At 40.3% G+C, this 19036-nt stretch overlaps 1 protein-coding gene across 2 annotated transcripts in view; it reads right to left on the bottom strand.

Annotated features, from left to right (window-relative positions):
* Window positions 1-19036, bottom strand: part of LOC118797914 (rho GTPase-activating protein 6-like) — a 136406-nt gene that overhangs the window by 60759 nt on the left and 56611 nt on the right. The window contains exon 1 of one of the 2 annotated variants that reach the window (XM_036557215.1): window positions 7260-8262. The exons of the other annotated variant lie outside the window; for it this stretch is intronic. Coding sequence (XP_036413108.1) covers window positions 7260-7301 — 42 coding nt within the window. The 5' untranslated portion in view covers window positions 7302-8262. Of the gene's footprint in view, window positions 1-7259; window positions 8263-19036 lie in introns of those variants that run through there. 2 annotated transcript variants of the gene reach the window in all.

Consider the following 19036-nt stretch of genomic DNA (forward strand, 5'->3'; position numbering starts at 1 on the left):
TGGGTGCAAAGGCTAACCGAGTGTAAAATGCTAGCAGATAAAGTGGCGGCTAATCCGTTGAGGTATTGGGGCTGAGGGCGCTGGTATGCCTCGAGCGTCACTGCAAGGCAAAACCCAGCCACATGGCTGACTACAAGATGGATTAAAAGTTTATGCTCTGGCAACCTAAGAGTGAGCACTCACTCACTGTCTCTCTGTCTTTCTATCTATCCCTCTTTCTCCCTCTCTGGCTCTCTTCACGTCCCTCCAACCAGTAACCTGGAATCCCGAGTATTTGCGTAGCGCCATGCCAGAAAAATGACAAAATAAAGTATTCTGTTTAGACAAGCACTAATAGCGAAAGCTTATGTGAATACAATCCTCCGATCAGAGAACACACTCAACGTCATGGTCCAAAGCTTAACGGTGACACCTGAAGGCATAGCCGGAATGCCGCAAAGTTCACTGCTTCACTTGCAGGATTTCTCAATCGTATCCTAAAGAGTCCTGAGGTTGAAGCTGAGCTGCCCCAGCTTGGTCCATCTTTAGGTAACATTTTGCCTTTCCATATTCAATTATCAGCTTATGACTGCAGTTGCAATGCTTATGCAGATAAACAGAGGTGCGTTGGTATCAGAATTCAGGGCTGATGTCAATATCCAATATTTTTCATATACTTATCTGCTGATGCTGATACATAAACATTTATAAAATACTGAAATTGGGACTAAATCCATCTGAAATTATGTAGCATGTATTTCTATAGGGTTGGACATACAGTAAAATGAATAAAATGCAGAGATTTTAGCACAGTAGCCCAGCATCACCTAAAGATTCTGGAGTGTAATAAATATGTGAAAGTCAAATAGTGGTTTGAAATATTAGTCAAATCTGAATATCTGTGCTCATATATTGAGGTATGAAATGACTGAAATTTGGGGGAGAACCATGCCTGAATCCCCTAATCATTCCAATATAACGCCCTATAAATTCCCATCTCTACCTTCCATCTCTATGCAGTCCCCACCTCCTCCTTGTTTCTCGTTTCCACGTCAGTCCCGCTACAAGGGTGTCTGACCTTCTAGCTCCAAGCAGAAGCTGCCCAGAAGTTGAGTTCTGAGAGCCCACCCCTCCCCCAGGCGGCCTCTTCTCATACTACCACCATATGTTGAAGGCACGGCCCAAACTTGCAAAATATTTTTTAAAGCAATTATCTACTGCTACAGATATGATTCCAATATATCGTGCATCCCTAACATCTTAATTATAGCTTCAATAAAGCATCAATAAATAAAATCTGAAAAACAGTAGTCAGTAGACTAAAGATTTCCAGTCTGTTGTCCATAGTAATCAAAACCAGTTCGATTTCTTTTTCTTGACTAACAGTTCTCTGTCACATAGCAGGAAACAAAAGGACTTTCATGAAAGGTACAGATGGCTCTGATATACTTCACAGATATTCTTCCCATGCACTCACTTCTCCATTCTTCACGGGGACTCGTTTTTCTTTTTCTTTTTTTTTTTTCATTTCAAACTGCGATGGTAGCTGTGGAAGCCAAAGAAAACTGTATTGTTTTCCAGTCTCGGATAGCCTGTTTTTTGTGTGTCCTCTCCACAGAAGCATTGCTCATAAACTGACACGCAGCTCACCCGACCCACCAGAGAGCCAGTAAAGGACGCTGAGTAACAGGCACAGATGGAAATGAGTTACAGAGTTGACCAGGGGAGGAGGTTTGGAGTCCTGCAGGAGTTACACAACACCAGAGGACCGTCTCCTCTACTGTTCCAGAACTTCACAGCATGCAGAGGGACAGCAGGATGAAGAATTTTCCTCTTCTTCCCATGAAGAGGAACATTCTTCCGTGCTTACTGACACTGCCTGTTTCCTTCTCCCTCTTTTCCTCCCACACTTTTCTCCCCTTTCTGCCTTTTCAACCTGATCATATTAAGAATTCGTAGGAGTGATGGTGAGCAAGAGTGATTTCAGCACACTTCACGTCAGTGAAGTCAAAATAAAAGCTACAAACCACTAAACTCATTGTCGCCCCCATTCATAACGTTCTTTGGATTGAGTGAGAAGTGTCGCAGGATGTGTTAACTTTGCATTGCAATGTGTGAAACACATTTATTTCTGATAAATAGTTGTGAATGTACTGACTTTCACTGACGTTTGGCGTCAAATTAGTGATATATTCAGCAACTCTGCTTGAAAACACTCAAACTGACAAATGATCTACCGAACTAACGTCGAACTGTGAAAACAATCATAATGTCGTCAAGTGCTTTGTTGACTCCAGCTTTCTAAGGACACGCCATTGTACTCCGCATATTTTCAATTGTGGCGCTGACAAAAGTGTTGCATAACAATTCTTTCAACTATTTCAAGCTACAGAGATCACAAGTGTGATACAAGAAAAGGAAATTTCAGGAGAAATTCAGGATGTGCTGCTGTTCTGTACGGATGCTCTCATGTAGGTCTCTGACGTCTTTGATCTGTTATCTCACCTTTTGTGGTCTGGTTTTGGATTGTCATGCTGCTATGCAAGTGGTAAGGTGGGCTAGATCAGCTGGTGGGGAAAAGAAGCTGTTTCACAACCCACCACAACCATGACACAAAAAATACACACTTCCCTGTCAACAACAAAGCTGTTTCTTTCTGCTTTCATAAAGCATCCCAGGGAAATGGGCTTGCACCATTCTTATGATACAAAAACAATGCTGTCCCTCCCACCCCACCCCAAACACACATGCTCACACAGACACACACAAGCATTCCAACAAAGCCATACTGAACACACTGTATGTTTCTAATGTACATTCCAATTCCTTTACAAACAAAGGCTCCAAAGAAATCAAAAGAAAAGCTTAATGTCCTTTGGCAATGACATCTTAAGGATATGCAAACACAACCTGACCAAGCCAAGAATGTTCTCATAGCAAAGTAACTCAACATCAACTTCTGACAGCACAACAACTACTGACATATTTACATACTAATCAGATGAGAATAGCTATTGCTAATATATATGGTTAAAAACTACAGGGGGATGTGATGAAATTATGCAATACTATGAAACTTTAAGAGGTTTTCATCATACACAGTATGTCAAGATATATATTTTGCAGATGTGATAAGTTGGAACACAAAAAGTAATGCTACATTAAAAAATACTATCGAAAACTGTGAATACAATGATTATTATTCAACATTTCACACGTTTTTGTAATCACACATGCAGTCGGACAGTGTTTTTAAGTGCTGCCGATATCCACAATATGCTTTTCTGAGTTTATTTATGTTTTTTTGTTTTTTTTTTGAAGTCCATAAACTCAGGTTTTGGGTTAAGATGCTTCTTGATCATCTTGGTATGAATATAAAAGTAACTCTAGTACTAATTCAAAGATGAAATATTCAGCTATCCCAGTATGAAATACCACCACAAAATACATCAAAAAGATTAAAAGAAAACTCTAACATTTTGGCAAATATCCATGTGTCCCAGTTGTCATGTAATAAATATGGTTAATATCGTTTCGAGTGAATAAGTCTTTCTAAAGAACAAAGCGAAGTGAAATTCCTACCTGGCCCTTCATAATGGCAGCCAAGAGAAACAAATGTCCACTCTAAAAGCGCAAAAGTCACATAAATTGGTCCTAAAGTATGAACAAAGTAGTATATTTCAATACTGATAACAGAGGGGCTGCAACAAATAATACAAAATAGGATTCATGTTAATTGAATATTAACAATCAATATATATTTGAAAATAACCATTCCACTGCATTCGAAAAGCCATTCAAATAACCCTTATGAAATCACTCACTTCAGTGCACTGGTTTTATCCCAGTCTAACGGGCAAACAGATAACCAATAGCACACAGAAGCAGAGTATCTACAGAGAACAAGAGAATCTGCCAACACATCATAGAAACAATGGTTTGTGGTTAGTAGTTCTGCGTCATTCAAAATGTACTTTCATTTCGATATAGGTGGTCACGCTGAGCAACGAAACCCACCAGATTATCTGCATTAGGGCTCCAATTTGAAATGACATCAGTCTTAATTGATTGGTACAGTCATAATAATTTCCCTGCACTGGGTGTTAAGACTGACACCACTGAACACATGCTTTTAAATAAAAAAAAAATAAATAAATTAAACGTTCCTGTACTCCTGTTTGCTGTACTGTTGTATTACTCATCGCTGATGTGGTCAATTACCAGCTACTTGCTCAGTGTTGCCAGATCAGGCCGTATTTTATGCTACATTCTATGAAAATCTGTTCATCAGTGATGTTTTTTAGCATGTAGACCTTTGTTATGCCTCATGAGCTTTTCATATTCTTAATATTTGAGAATATTTGAAAGAATATTCAAAAATGAAAATATTCGATAGCTGCAAGCTCTCGATTAATGTGACACTTTAAGAATAATGACAGACCTTATGTCAAAGTAAAAATGTCACTTCTACCAACTGAACTCAAGAACCAACACGGAAACAAAGCTGACTTTGTGATGACTGACTACCGTTAAGCCTGTCAAAAACCTGCTGAAATCTCATTGGCCAATGGTGGCCATGGTTTTGAATATACTGAGTCGCCCTTAAGCATCATGTTAGAGGCCAACACAAAGATGAAGCATGCAAAATTCTCCAACCCTGGTCCTGGAGAGCCACTTTCCTGCAGAGTTTAGTTCCAACCCTGCATTTAGCATGCCGCCCCTCCCTTACCTAACACTAATACATCTGATCTAGCCAATCAGGAACTTCTCAAGGAGCTAATTAGGTGTGGCAGATTATGGTTGGGACAAGACACTGCAGGAAGGCAGCGCTCCAGAACCAGGGACTGAGACCACTGGCTTAGATAAAGCCATATGCAATTTATAGTGCTTATAGTGCAATTTATAGTGCCCCCTGTTGACAAAACCGGGCCAAAATTGGAAGTCTTTTACCCAGTCCTAAGAGGTATTTATGTGTCAGGTTTTGTGAGAATCGGTCAGTGTTCATGAGTTATGGCTCTCGCATTTCTCTGGGCATCACATGCTTCCTCCTAACACCAGGTGTGTCTAAACAGCCACGCTCCTCTCCGCCCTGCACACTAGGCAAAGTAAATGTGATTACACACATGATTTACTCCCTCACCACAGAGGCCAGGCCTGAACTAAAGACTTGTTGCACTGGCAGAAGCCTCATTCAGGCTGATCTGAGACATCAGAACTGCACAGTGTCTCATGTATCAGTTCAGGTCAGTAAAGGGCATCGAATTCTAGATCCGACTGCAATAAGAATGCAGCACTGACCTACGCTGACATGCGTTAGAAGATCAAAAGAACAAACATGTGAGACAGAACAATCAGAGAAAATACTTCATTTATCTCCAACCAGTCACTCAACAGATTTAATGCTGGGAAACAAATGTGGGGGACAGATCATTCAGAGGGAGAGGCATCAAGATATGTAAACCGGTTGTATTGCAGCTTTGTTTTGATTTATGTTTTGTTGGCTCAGTCACATGCCTTTGCAATCGCAGTCATGGATCAACACGAAGGGAGGATGGTATGGTGTGTGTCCCTGTGAGCATGGAAAACATGAACATGTTGAGGTTATTTGGCCATTTGGCTTGTCTGCACATGAAAAAATGCTTTCAGCTTTCAAAATAAAACTAGACATTTGGCTAGATCCGACAATAAAGTTATCTGCAAAAGTAAAAAGCATCAGAAGTATTCCTGAGGTTACTACTAGGCTTAAGGTTAGGAGCAGGCATGGCAATATTCAGCCACAGTAATGCAGACGTCAACAGAAAGACTCAACAAAGACAGGAATAAAACATTGAGGGAGCAAAAAGAGGGAGAATCCACACTGGGTGGATGCTTAATGACTGAAAAAGAGTGAGAGTAACAAGCAGACACAAACATCTTTCCTTGCACATTCCCAGCACTTAGTGCCAAAAGGACTTAAGTTTGTCACACAGCCTATTTGGTGACTCCTGGCAGCGCAGAGAGAACACCAACATTAATCAGAGTCATAAGGTGCCAGTGAACCAATCAGGCGCTTTCGTCCACACTCTTTTGGATTCTGTCTGCTTACTTCAGGCAGAGTGGACGGGGGGTGAGGTTTTAGTAGAACCAGTGGTCAGTTGTAACAGCTGGGTGGAGACAGAGGTACCCCTGATACCACCAAGGCAACATGGTGAGTAAATCTCAAATATGGATATGGACATCTTAGGTGGTATTACGTCAACAGCAGCAATCGCATCCCCCTTCAAAAGGAACCCTGGGTAGAACTTTCACTTCAACATGTCTGACATAATAAACTGCGTCAGATCGCACGTACACTCGCGTTCAGAAGTTTAGAAGTTCAAAATTTGGAATCAATGTTTTCATATAGATAAACACAGATGAATGTACAAATAATTCTAATATAATAGTCATGTTCAACTTCCCAGATTTATATAATTACAAATGATACGCAGAAAGCTGTAAAATGAATAAATAAATAGTTCAGAATTTTAGAGAATGATGAAATGACTAGTTGTAGTTATAACAAAATGAATGTGTACACTATGTATCTCGAGGCAGAGAGCCTGACTGAAGATAGCAAGCTAGATAATTATAGTATATTACTATTTATTCGTCAATATCTCCTTGTATTGGCCAAAATACTTGAAATATGGACTCAAACATCTAACATTACTCTTTGTTGCCTAGTTTACAGTATTTAATCTGCACACAAGTTGTCATTTTATATAAAACAGCCAAAAATCTTTGCTTGAAAAGTGATTCAGAACTTTTGAACGGTAGTGTGTGGAACACCTTACACCACAGTTCCTCATGAGGTTTGAACAGCAAGAGGCTGAATGTGAAATATCTAAGACCTGTTTCCTCACAGGAAACACACATGCTAACCCTATACGAGGCTGAAATTGGTTTCCTATTCGCCAGCTTCTTGTTCGAATTTTCCCGTTCCACCTTAAATGGTGCAGCAGTTACATTATGGTGCCTCAGGCGCCAGAATGCAACTGCTGCACCATTTAAGGTGGAACGGGGAAATTCGAATATAAAGCTGGTTAATAGGAATAGGAACTTCAGCTTCGTCCCTCTTTTAGGGCTCCTCGTATCCTGCGTGGCATCCCCTCATGTCCACGTTTCTTTTTTTCACATTCACTTTCACAAACACAGTAAAGCAGTGCAGACGCATCACTCCACTTAACAGTCAGTCACACACACAACCGCCACTGTGCAGGTTAGGACCGTTTTCTGAGGCAGAAGTGAAAACTACTCACAAGATAAGAAATGTGCCTGTCGAAGAACACGGAGTCCCCCATCTCCTTCGGAACAAAATCCACATAGAGCAGTCAGAAAAGGAGGAATATGGACGGAAACGAAGCGGGCAAACTCCAGAAAAGACGCTGAGGGGAACGTGAGGAGTGCTGGCGTTGACTTATCACCAATACAGCCTGAGGAGAAAGTACTGAGAGAGAGAGGGAGGAAAAAAACACGACTCCGCTTCAGACACGCTCGACGAGGAAGTCGCTCAAAGAAAAGTGTGGCAGCTGAGTTTTTCGTCCCATGTTCAGTCACGAAATGCGATGTTTAGCCCGGCTGTGTGCCTCTGGCTCGGTCTCTGGTGCTGAGCTGACCAGGCTGTGGAGATGAGCGGCCAGTGAGGGAAGCGCCATAGGCGGAGCGACGCGCGCGCACACGCTGAGCACTACACTGCAACAGCTACATGCTGTCGGGCTGTCTGAGAAAAGAGGGGTCGTGTGCTTCGTACACGAGCAGCAAAGACCCTATGAGATGGTAAACGGGACTGGGTGTTGGGGTGACATGCGCTCTCCACGTCAAAGCTGGCGAGGAATGTCAAAATTCCCATTTCAGATAGATTTTCTGTCAGAGTTTCCAAAAACAGACCGTTTCTGGGCTGTAGACAGTAGAAGGTAAAGGTGGGCGATATGGCAAAGATGATATCGCGATACTTCAAGACATTTTCACAATATGCATCACGATATCTAATTTTGAAATAGATGAAATAGAACATGTAGTGTTACATATATGACAAAAATACTATAATAATAACAATAAACTTACAACTACAATCATTTTTATTCAGTGTTTTACACACCGCTGTGCTAGATCCAATTACACAGGCCTATTTATACTCACTTTGTAATGAAACATGTAGTTAGTGTTCTTTAAGCACTGACTACATCCATGACATGCTTAGAAAAGCTTTATGACAGAATTTATCACAATAACGATAAAATATCATTATATTGCCCACCCCTAGCTGAAAGCACACCTCCCTAGAAAAATGCGTGTCCTCAGTTTTTACCCCAAGGTCCACTTAGAAACCACTTCGTGTTTGTTTCATGTTTTTTCCACAACAAACTCTCCTTATCCTTTGGAAATAAAAAGGATGTTTTTGTTACTGCGCCTTAAAGACTGGAATATGTAAATGAGCTATGTGCTGATTGGCTGCCCTGTATTGTGCCTTTTTCAGAAAGCACTTCAGGCTGAGTGGGTGGGTCTAAAGTGCTGTAGGTTGAATTGGCAGATATGTAAATGTGGGAAATCACTAAACAATGAATTGAAAATGGGCTGCTTTTGCAGCTTAGTTTCCATATATGTAGTGCATGGACTGGGGAGTGAACTGGATGTTTTGAAACTGTACCAACTACATAAACATCTTTTACATCAAACTCCAGGTAAAGCTGATAAAATGGACAATGAGGGTTGATATGAGGTAGGTGTTTCTAAAAAAGTAGCCAGTGAGTGTACACAAGATATATGAACATTTTATCAGTTGGTATCAAGGACAATTTGATTTGCCATGATATGGCCTTTTTTTAGCATGTCTAGTTTTTTAGAAATCCTCAGCCTCCTACGTGTAAGAGATTAAATTCCACAGCAGGGTTACTCAGCTATTTCTGGATGTGCAATCTACACCAACATCTACACAATCACACAACGTGATCTATCTCATGATCACTGGAAGTGAAAGTATCTGGATAGTTACTACAGTCTACAAGTTACTGCAAGTACTGCCCTCACACATACAGTTTGATGTTCAGTATACACTCACTGGGCACTTTCTTAGGAACACCTACCTGGTATCTATACTCAGCGACCATTGTATCAGGTCCACTTACCTTAAGTGGACTTTGTAATTCTACAATCACACACTCTCAGAAATAAAGGTAGTAAACTGCCACTGGTGTGGTACCCCAGAACGTAATTGTTCCATATTCCATTGCAACTGCACTTGTGCTGACTCCACACCCTGTTTTCTCTCTAGCTTTTTTATTGTTTTGTTTTATGAAAAGGTACAAATATTTACTGAGAAAATTCATATTTAAGGTGCACAATTGGACCTTAAAACCACTGTTGTACCTTTGAAGTTGCACTTACATTGTTTGTACCTTAATGAATGAAAAATGTACCTGCACAGTACCTGTTTCTCTGATAGTGCAGGTTGTAGTCCATCTGTTTCTCCACATAATCTGTTCATTAATGGTCAGGACCCAGGGTGCTGGCTCATTCTCAGCCCAGCAGTGACACTGACATGGTAGTGGGTGTTGCAGCGGTACCGCAGTTTTTAAGCACTGTGTCCACTCACTGTCCACTCTTTTAAACACACCTACCATGTTGGCCCACCTTGTTGATATAAAGTCAGAGACAATGGCTCATCTGTGGCTGCACAGTTTGCGTTAGTTGTCCTCTAATTCTTTATCTATGGTCAGTGTCTGGCCATGGGGTGCTGTTAGCCGGATTTTTTGTTTGGTGGACGATTCTCAGGACTAATGCGGCAGGGACAAATTTTGAATGTATATACAATCTTAAAAAGATGTTTTTTTTAAAAGGTTCTTTAGCGAATAATTCTATTTAGAACTATACGTTCTTTATAGAACCATTTCATGCTTGGGTGGTTCTTTGCATGGTGAAATGGTTCTTCAGACTGATGGAACCGTTTTAAAAATGGTTCTATATAGCACCAAAAAGGGTTGCAAGCTTGACATCATAACAATAGAATAACTGTATAGAACTGTATAGAACCATTTTAAAAGGGTTCTATAGAACAATACACAACACATTCAATCTGAAGAACTATTTCACCATGCAAAGAGCCATTAAGCACAAAATGGTTCTATATAGAACTCATGGCTCTAAACAGAACCATTCCCTTTACTAAAGAACCCGTGAAAAACAATCTATTTTTTAACAGTGTAGAGCTGATAAAATGGACAGTGAGTGGTGATACAAGGTAGATGTTCCTAATAAAGTAGCCAATAAGTGTACAGTGGATATGTGAATATCAGTTGGCATCAAGCACATCTTTGAGAAATCGCACATCTTCTCAAATACATTGAAGAACAAACGTCTGAACCACACTTCTGTTTATGCAACTCAGCTAGAGAGTTCACCAATCTGGACAAAGTTAGAGAGAGAGAGAGAGAGAGAGCGCGAGAGAGAGAGAGAGAGAGAGAGAGAGAGAGCGCGAGAGAGAGAGAGAGAGAGAGGAGAACAATGTGGCTTATACTAGAGGCCTCCTTGGAGTTGCTTATAATAGAGTTTCCAGATTCATATTTACGTGAGTTAATAAAAAACATTTGCTCTGCTTTAGTCGGGCACACACACATCAGGTTTATATCGAGGAACACTCCCCCTCTTTCAACTTTAGGCCAGGGTAAAACCTCATACCCCCTAGAAAGCGGTTTAAACTCTACAGTCACCAATTTAGTATGAAGATCACAACCCCTCCTCATAAACGCCCACTTCCAATCTCCATCTGCTTCCTGTCAGCCTAGTATGTAGACTAGTATGTAGACTACACGGTAATGACAACAATTCATTAATAATGTCACTATTACACTGTGCCTACATATCAGCACAGTCATTAGAACTTACTCATTCCTATTCGGCTGTATACAGAAGGAAGTTATTTCTGAAATTTTTAAAATGGACAGCAGACTGTAGATTGTTTTGCTTTAACTGCTAAAACCAGCCCAGATTCCAGGCCGAGACATTTTCAAGTGTGCTTAGTGGAACAAATGTTTCGGACATTGTTTATGAGACAGCTGCAAAGGGTGTCCATGCAAAACGCGCAGATACTTCTTGCAGAATGCTTTTGGCAGTTACCACCACAATGCAGTCCAAACCTTCACAACAAAGGCGACATGAGACATTTCGCACTACTCTTGCTGAGGTATATAAAACAAAACAGAGCGGTTTACGACCCATCCTGACGGTAAATGTAAGGATTTCACGGAATCACTCGGCAGAGGGTACACATAGTCTTTTTGCAGTATGTGCACTGCCCATCAAAAGTTTGGGGACACTCACTTCTTCAAAGAAGTATTTACTGTGTCCATCTTTTGCCTTAATTACAGCTTTCATTCTTTTCGGGAGATCTACTCTCAGTCTTTCAGAGAGATCTACAGGATTTCACTTTCTGCTTCTCACGATCCAAATAATCCCAAACACATTCACTGATGTTGGGGATTTGGACTCTGTGGTGGCCAGTCCATCATTCTGAGGTCAACAGCAGAGTCTGATTTCTCATTTTTTGTCTATTTCCTTTATTCATTAAGGGCTTCTTAACAGCTACACATCCTTTCAGACTCATATTGTTGTTGTCTCATAGTGGAAGGATGGAAAGAAACACCTGTAATTTTTTTTAGATCTGTATCAAGAGTGGAGCTTGATTTTCTCCTCTCTGTACTGTTTATCTGATGATGACGGTTTTGGTGGTCTACCAAGTCTTGCATTGTTGTGAACTCTAGGTTTGAACCTTTGACTTTCCTCTTCCTGATGCAAGCTGATTATGTTATATCTAATGTCCTCAAAATATCTCCTGAAAAACAAAGAACTTGAAATTAATGAAATAAAGGGTTTCTGACTTTTAGACAGCTGTTTAGGAATGAACAAACAGTACTTGTAGATGTAATATCTTGGGAACTTTGCCATAACCCATGCATTGTCCCCTTGATTATCCCCTCTAAACCTCATTTAGGGCAAAAGATTTTCAGTTAAAAGTGTTTTAATTGAAACTGTCAAATCATTATTTAGGCAAAACATAGTCTCCTTTAAAGAAAACAAAGCTGAATGTAGCTGAATTTGTAATTTTATATTCTGAAAATCTTTGCAGATTTGTTACTTCACTGAGACGTCGCAGTGAAAATAAAACATTACTCAGACGACTTCAACAGAAGGCAAGGCGTCCCCAAATTTTTACAGGCAGAGTGAAACCAGACTCACAAACTTTTCACCCTAATTATCAGCACTGCGAGAGAAACTAGAAAACTATTCTGGCTTGTGCGTAAGAAGAGCAGGGCAACAGACTTTCCCCTCTGGTGCTAATTCAAGTTCAGTCCCGCTGCCTTACTTATGAGATTAAGGTGAAGATTTGATCAGTGGGAGCTGGCCCTAGGTCAGCGTCAAAGGAAGAGGCCATTGTCTCCTAAAATGGAGCTTGGGCAGACAAACAGAGTGACCGTATCTGACACGAATCCTCTGCTCCAGTCTTCCAGGAGGAGGCGGCGACGGTCTTGTGTATATATGGGCCCGAGAAGGAACTTTCCAGAGCACCAGATGTGCCGCATCACAGCAGAGCCACTTATCTCCAGCACCCTACTACATACGCACACAGCCGTTTACCAGCAGTGATGAAGGGCAGCTAAAAGTATATAGGCTATAGGTTAGGAAAGAGAGACCGTTAGGCTGGTTAGGAGCAGGCAGGAAAGTCAGAGGCTTCACTTGAGGTGAGATACAGAACATGAGCACCTTGTGAATGTTTGCTTAACAGAGCATTCCGATATAAAACTTGTGTTTAGCATGTTGTCATGCTATATAGTATTCAGTAGCACTGAACAGTTGCACTGTTACCTCAGCCTTTTGACAGAATTCACAATTTTTGTTGTGCTCCTGTACATCAGTGCTTTCTGACTACAATACCCAGCACGCATTATATCAATACATCATACAGCCAATGGGAATAGCTGTTAAGAACAATCAATACTGACCAATATCCACTGACATATAGGCTTATAAGTACAACACCCTGGTTAAAGTCCATATTTTGTGGGTTAAGACAATAAAACATGTCATTTGACCAGGGGCTCCCAAACTTTTGCGTACAACCGTACAATTTATGCAGCATCATGTACTTAATAGCACAGTTGTTCTTCCATATACTTCAACTGGATATCACTGTGCAACAATAAATCAAAACAGGTTTACTTGAGTAATCCATGTGCACGAATGTAGTCATCTGTTGCCAAGTTATACAATTAAAATAAGATATACATCTTCCTGGCAGTAGCTTGTTGGGAATAAAATAAACAAGTTATATGGCATCTATTTGGATTAGCTAGAGAGTTAGCCAGCAAAAAACAAATAAAACAACGAGCTAAGCAAGAAATAATGAGACCCAAAGTGGTTTTAGTCCTTCAAAATTGACTTCCACCTTCAAGATCATCACCAGAAAGGCAGTTTCCCAGTGTTTAAACTGGAAAATCTCACTCTAGAGACTACAACATTACAGCTGTACAACGCAAGTAGGCATAGTTACCGAAGATGTATCAATGGCTAAATGTTGTATTTTAGCCAGAGTGTCCCGTTAATGCCCACCTCGTGTCACATACTGACACCATTTATTAATTCATTAAGTGTTTAGGGTCTGAATTGACTTGACCTGGTCTGTAGGCTAAATAAAGTATATGCCTTTATTCAAAGTAACAGAAGTGCATTGTGTGACAAACGAGACGAACTGTGTGGAAAACGAGAGCTTTAAACTACGTGTTTTGCAACAGCCACTGCTGTAGACTTATCAGGCTTAGAGAAATCCTGCCAGATAGATAAGCGACCCTCTTTAGCCTCTTCAGCGTGGATCATGTGATGTGTATTCTAAACACATATTAGGTTTCTTTCTCCCACAGATGTCTCTCAGCTGTTTTTAGCATGATTTTAACTCCTGATGGCTCTTTAATTATGCTGCCAATTGTTTATAGAAGTCACATATTTGAGGCAAATTCCGTTCGCAAATGACTTAATCCCCCCTCTTGCATTAAGCAGGCAGTTTTCTTTTTTTTTTCTAAGAGCTAAATGTTTCTGTGATACCAGAGACAGCGCCAAACCCTGAATAACAAACTCCAGCCAGCAACAGAGTGAGACAAGACCACAAAACCGAGCGTGCCCCTACTCACATCTCCCCTGCTCCATTTTTTTCTCCACAGAACTAGCCTTAGCAATGCGACAACACTCTTTATGAGCCCTACTGTGATTCAAGGATTTAGGAAGATGGGAGCAGCAGGAGAGGCAGTCTTAACCCCTTAAACTGCAGGCATATAATCCACTACTATATCTACCATAAAGTGTTTGGTAATTATTATGTAAACTATGTAGATACACTGTTAAATATGAGAAGTCAGCTCAACTTAAAATGAAGTTTTCTTGAGTTAACTCCACCTGAGGACTCAGATCACACTTCAAAAGATTTTCATTTAGGTCAGAGGTCAGCAACACATGGCTCCAGAGCCACATGTAGCTCTTTTACAGCCCTGTTGCGGCTCCACAGCAGAATTAGATTTTTAGGTAAAAATTAAATAATCCTCCTTCGCAGGAAAATAAAGCTCTGCTGGTCATTCAAACACATTTTAACAAAAAATGTTCTTAGACACTGGAGCTGGTCACATAACAGATAACAGTCTCGCCTAGGTAGTAGCTAATGAAAAGGCAAAGAGAAAGATTTAAGATGAACATCAATAATTTGGAGACGAATTGACGTTTTTGCATTTATAAGCATTTCAGCTGGTTTCCTATGTTTAATCTGCAAAGAAAAACTGCCAAACACTAAAGCTGAAGTCAAATTCTCATTTGAATTTTCCTGTTTTGCCTTAAATGGTGCAACAGTTAGCTACATATTAGCTACATTTAAGGTGGAACGGGAAAACTCACACAAGAAGCTGGCAAATGACAAGCTGACTTCAGCTTCGTAAAAAGTCAAACGTTAAGAGACATTTTACAATAAACTATTCTACTTTTAAGGAAAAGTTTCCTGCTGGAGATGTGAGAAAAGTGGCTATAGCTGAACCAAAGCTTAAAGCAGAATAAGTTAAGTCTGGGCTTTCGTTTATAGTATATTTTTTTGCCTATATTAGGACATTAGCACATACTGAGACACATTTACAGCCAAGATGGTGAAACATTACTTCAATGAAATGGACATGAAAAATGGTTAGATTCTTGTTGAAACTTAAAATAGCTCTTTTTAATCTTTTGGGTTGCCAATCCCTGATTTAGGTAAATAGAATTTACTAGATTTTTATTTTTTTCAACTCAATATCCCCTCTATAATGCTTTCCATCAGGCAATCCCACCAAACATTTTATTCTCTTGGGTACTCACTTACAGATGACTATGCATTGCTGAGGTTCGTCCGTTGCACCACTCGGGAACACCTGAAGTTATGTCCATAAATGTTTAATACACTGTGGAACAGTGGTCACTTACTCTACTCCTGGAGAACTACTTTCCTCAGAGTTTAGTTCCAACCTGCATCTAACATGCTGCTTCCCCCCTTACTGAACACTTGTGCATCAGATCCAACCAAAAAGGACTTCTTAAAATGTTAATTAGCTGAAGCAGGTGTAGCAGATTGTGGTTTGAAGAAAGCTCTGCAGGAAGGTATATCTCCTGGACCAGGGTTGATGACCACTGCTGTAGATAATATTTATTGTTTTGGAATTTGCATGGTCACATGTGGTGCATCAGTCTAATAATTCATCCCAACAACAGGAGATTGTGAGTTTGAAGCCACAGCTGTCCATATCTGGATGTCAAAGAAGAGAAAACGCCTAGTGGGACTGAATGATGGAAAGAGTCCCAGCTAGTGGGGAAACTGAGTAAAAACAAGTTCTTTATTGTTTAACTGACTGAGATGCAGAACTAAAAAAGTAAAGAGAACTTTTGACTAAACTAAGAAGTCTGAGTTTGAGAATTCTAGTCGAGTTAACTCAAGCAGTGTTATCAGTTACCTCATAATTGTAAGTTGAGCTGACTTCTTATTTTTTACAGAGTGGAATGGGAGTGTAAGCCTGCTGACGGATACTTAGAGTTTTTGGGGTTAAAGTGAAAAAAATAAAACATGCTTGTGCAGGAGGAGCACAAGAAGCTGCAGTGGGGTGACCTCAGAGCTGGGGAATGTGCTCTCAGCCCTTTTCTCGGCGGAAAGACGAAGAGCGTGCGTTTATTGCGCAGACCTGAGCCTGACAGCCCTGAGCCTGACAGCCCTGAGGCCCAAGGCAACCAGGCCGATCCCCTCAGGATGCACTGAGCTGTCAGTGAAAGAGGATCCTGCAATGAACAGTAGGGACATGAGTGTTTGGGGCTGAATGTTTGTAAACAGAATGACCATTAAGTGTTGAGACAGCTGTGATTGCAACATCAGAATGTCCCGGGACGAGGGGGGGGGTGTCGCTGAGTTAAAAGGCCCTGAGAATGTTCCTGGGTAGCATTCATTCAAGACAGACTGATTAATCGCTTAACATGGACAGTTTATCCAAACAGAACATTGCAACTTATGATGTTCCTTAGGAACATCTGAGACTTTATTCTCCTATTTAAATGTGTCTTTTTCTTTAAATCCCAAGAGAACCTAAATCCATGTTTACTTTCTAAGCAGGTTAATCTTACTTTTGTGGGCACACAATATACTAGCATTGTGCATTCCAACTAATTTTAATATTCAAGTATTTAAAAGAGTTAATGAATGGATTGAATGGACTGCGGATAACGGCAGGGAAGAATAAAAACATGAAACACAGACAAAAAAGGCAAAAATAGTTACTCTTTTAGGTGATATCACTGCTGTTCAGAAGTTACTGAAATCAGCAGCATGAAAAATTGCCAGCAAGCACAGCAAAACATATGAAAATGCTTTATTATTCTAAAAAGCAGACGTATTTTCCCCGTCTTCTGGTGCTGAAATGGAACAAGTACTAAATAGTGATTTCAGTATTCAAAAACTAGCACCTCTAATGAGTACCTGTGCACACCCCTCCAACATACATGTCCAATTCTCTGAATTCTGCTCTTTCGATGTAAGATGATCTTGTGGTCTTGTGCTTACGCAAGCAGTCCTCTCACTAATCACATGGCTAATGTGGCTCCACCCACCCACACAACTTCAACAGAAATGTATTCCCCAAAGGTCTTTCTGTGTTCAAGTCAGGAAGACTTGTCGAGTGAACAACTAAGTGAAAGCTAATCTACCAGCCATAACTGAGCTATCAAGCAAGATCGCCTGTCAACCTGTCATTCGTTCATTCATCTGTTCATTTATTTGTTTGTTCAACTGGCCAAGCCAGCATTCCCTGGAAGCACATCCACCATTTAAAAGCTGACTAATGTTTTTTGGTGAATCAAGGACACAGCAGAGATGGTTCACAACAGGGTATCTCAACCACTGGTGAGATACCACCTTGGTGGTCCTCAGGCCAGTACTGAGGAAGAGTCAGTGGTCCATAGTGGGCCAGTGATAGTACTTTGTTATAAAAATCATTGGAAAAAAACAACTTAATAATAAGAATGGAATTTAAAATGTTGTCAAACAGTAAACTGTGTTGAAACAAGTCATGCAAGAATGTGCACAAAGCACCTTTCTATAATTTTTGCCCCTTGTCTCTAGAAACAAAATACACGGCCCTAAACTTTTAATTGTTCACTTGCGAGTGAAAAATCTAGCTTAATTTGCCACCTTTACGCTTGATTTCAGGTATAAAACGAGCTTATGTTCACCTAATCTGTTGATATTTATTGCTCAGTGATGCACACCGCATGTTATGCCAACCCCAAAAAAATGCTGTGTTGAAAATTTCCCAAAAATGTTTTTTTAAGCAAAAAAAAATGTTTTTTTTTGTGGAAAAGGTTGAGAATCCCTGGTTTACGACATGACCTGTGTACGTAGAGCACATTTCACTTATTTCTCCTTGCTTCTGCTGTCGTGTCTAGGCCCCCAAATAGTGTCCCTTTAGAAGAGCAGTAGACTGGATCTTCTGCACTATGTTTTCGGACACCACTACAAAATGGCGAAGCCCCAAAACAGTGCACTGTATAGTGAATAGGGCACAGTTGGACTGTGTGATGATAGCCAACTGCTATCATCACTCAGTGTTTATGCCTGGGCTGGCTTTTGGAGTATGTAATTGTCCTATGTACATGTTTTAACAGTATGCCAAGAAAAGAGAGAAACAAGACACATTTTCTATCATAGCCACCAAGCCACTGAGCTACACTCTGGCAAATGCTGACATTTGACAGTTTGGATGACTGACCAAATTTCTACTTGAGTTAGTCACAAACACACTACATTGGTTACATGAAGTTTGCTTTCTTATTTGAAATTTCAGTTCCACCGTAAATGGTTCAGTGACACTTCATTGGTCACTCAAAAACATCATTAGCGCACCATACTAATAGTTCAAACGGATGCCAGTCCAGCTGTTTTTTTCGAATCAATATCCATGCTCTGTACCCTCTGTGCTCTTGATACAAAACAACAATGCAGAGTGGGTTGAAGTGTGAATGTTAGCACCCACGAAATAATTTGTTAACATGTGCTACAGCACAGTAGATTTATAGTTAGCGGACTGGTGGTATCTCACTTCTGGGCAGCAAACAGTTAAATTGTTATATTCAGTTAGGATTTTTTCAGTAGTTGATAACAGCATTATAGACAAAGTTATTCTAACATTGTGGTATTCTGTATGTAGATCTGATTGTTGTTACACACACGTAATGTATACTCAAGTCCATTTTTCTTCTTGCAAGAAAAAATTGGACTTTGAATTGGTACGATGCAGGGGTCGGCAAAATGCGGCTCTTTAATGGCCCTGTTGCGGCTCCACATCAGAAATAGATTTTTAAGTAAGAAAAAAAAATCCTCCTTTGCAGTAAAATAAAGCTCTGCTGATCATTCAACACAGTTTTAGTTAAAGTAACTTATAACTGCTAATTCTCCCTTTAACCCTGAAGGTTGGCACGCAGACTGCTGGTCACCATAGCA

This window comes from Colossoma macropomum, unplaced genomic scaffold (genome assembly GCF_904425465.1).
Source record: "Colossoma macropomum unplaced genomic scaffold, Colossoma_macropomum, whole genome shotgun sequence".
In the NCBI taxonomy this organism is placed as follows: Eukaryota; Metazoa; Chordata; class Actinopteri; order Characiformes; family Serrasalmidae; genus Colossoma; species Colossoma macropomum.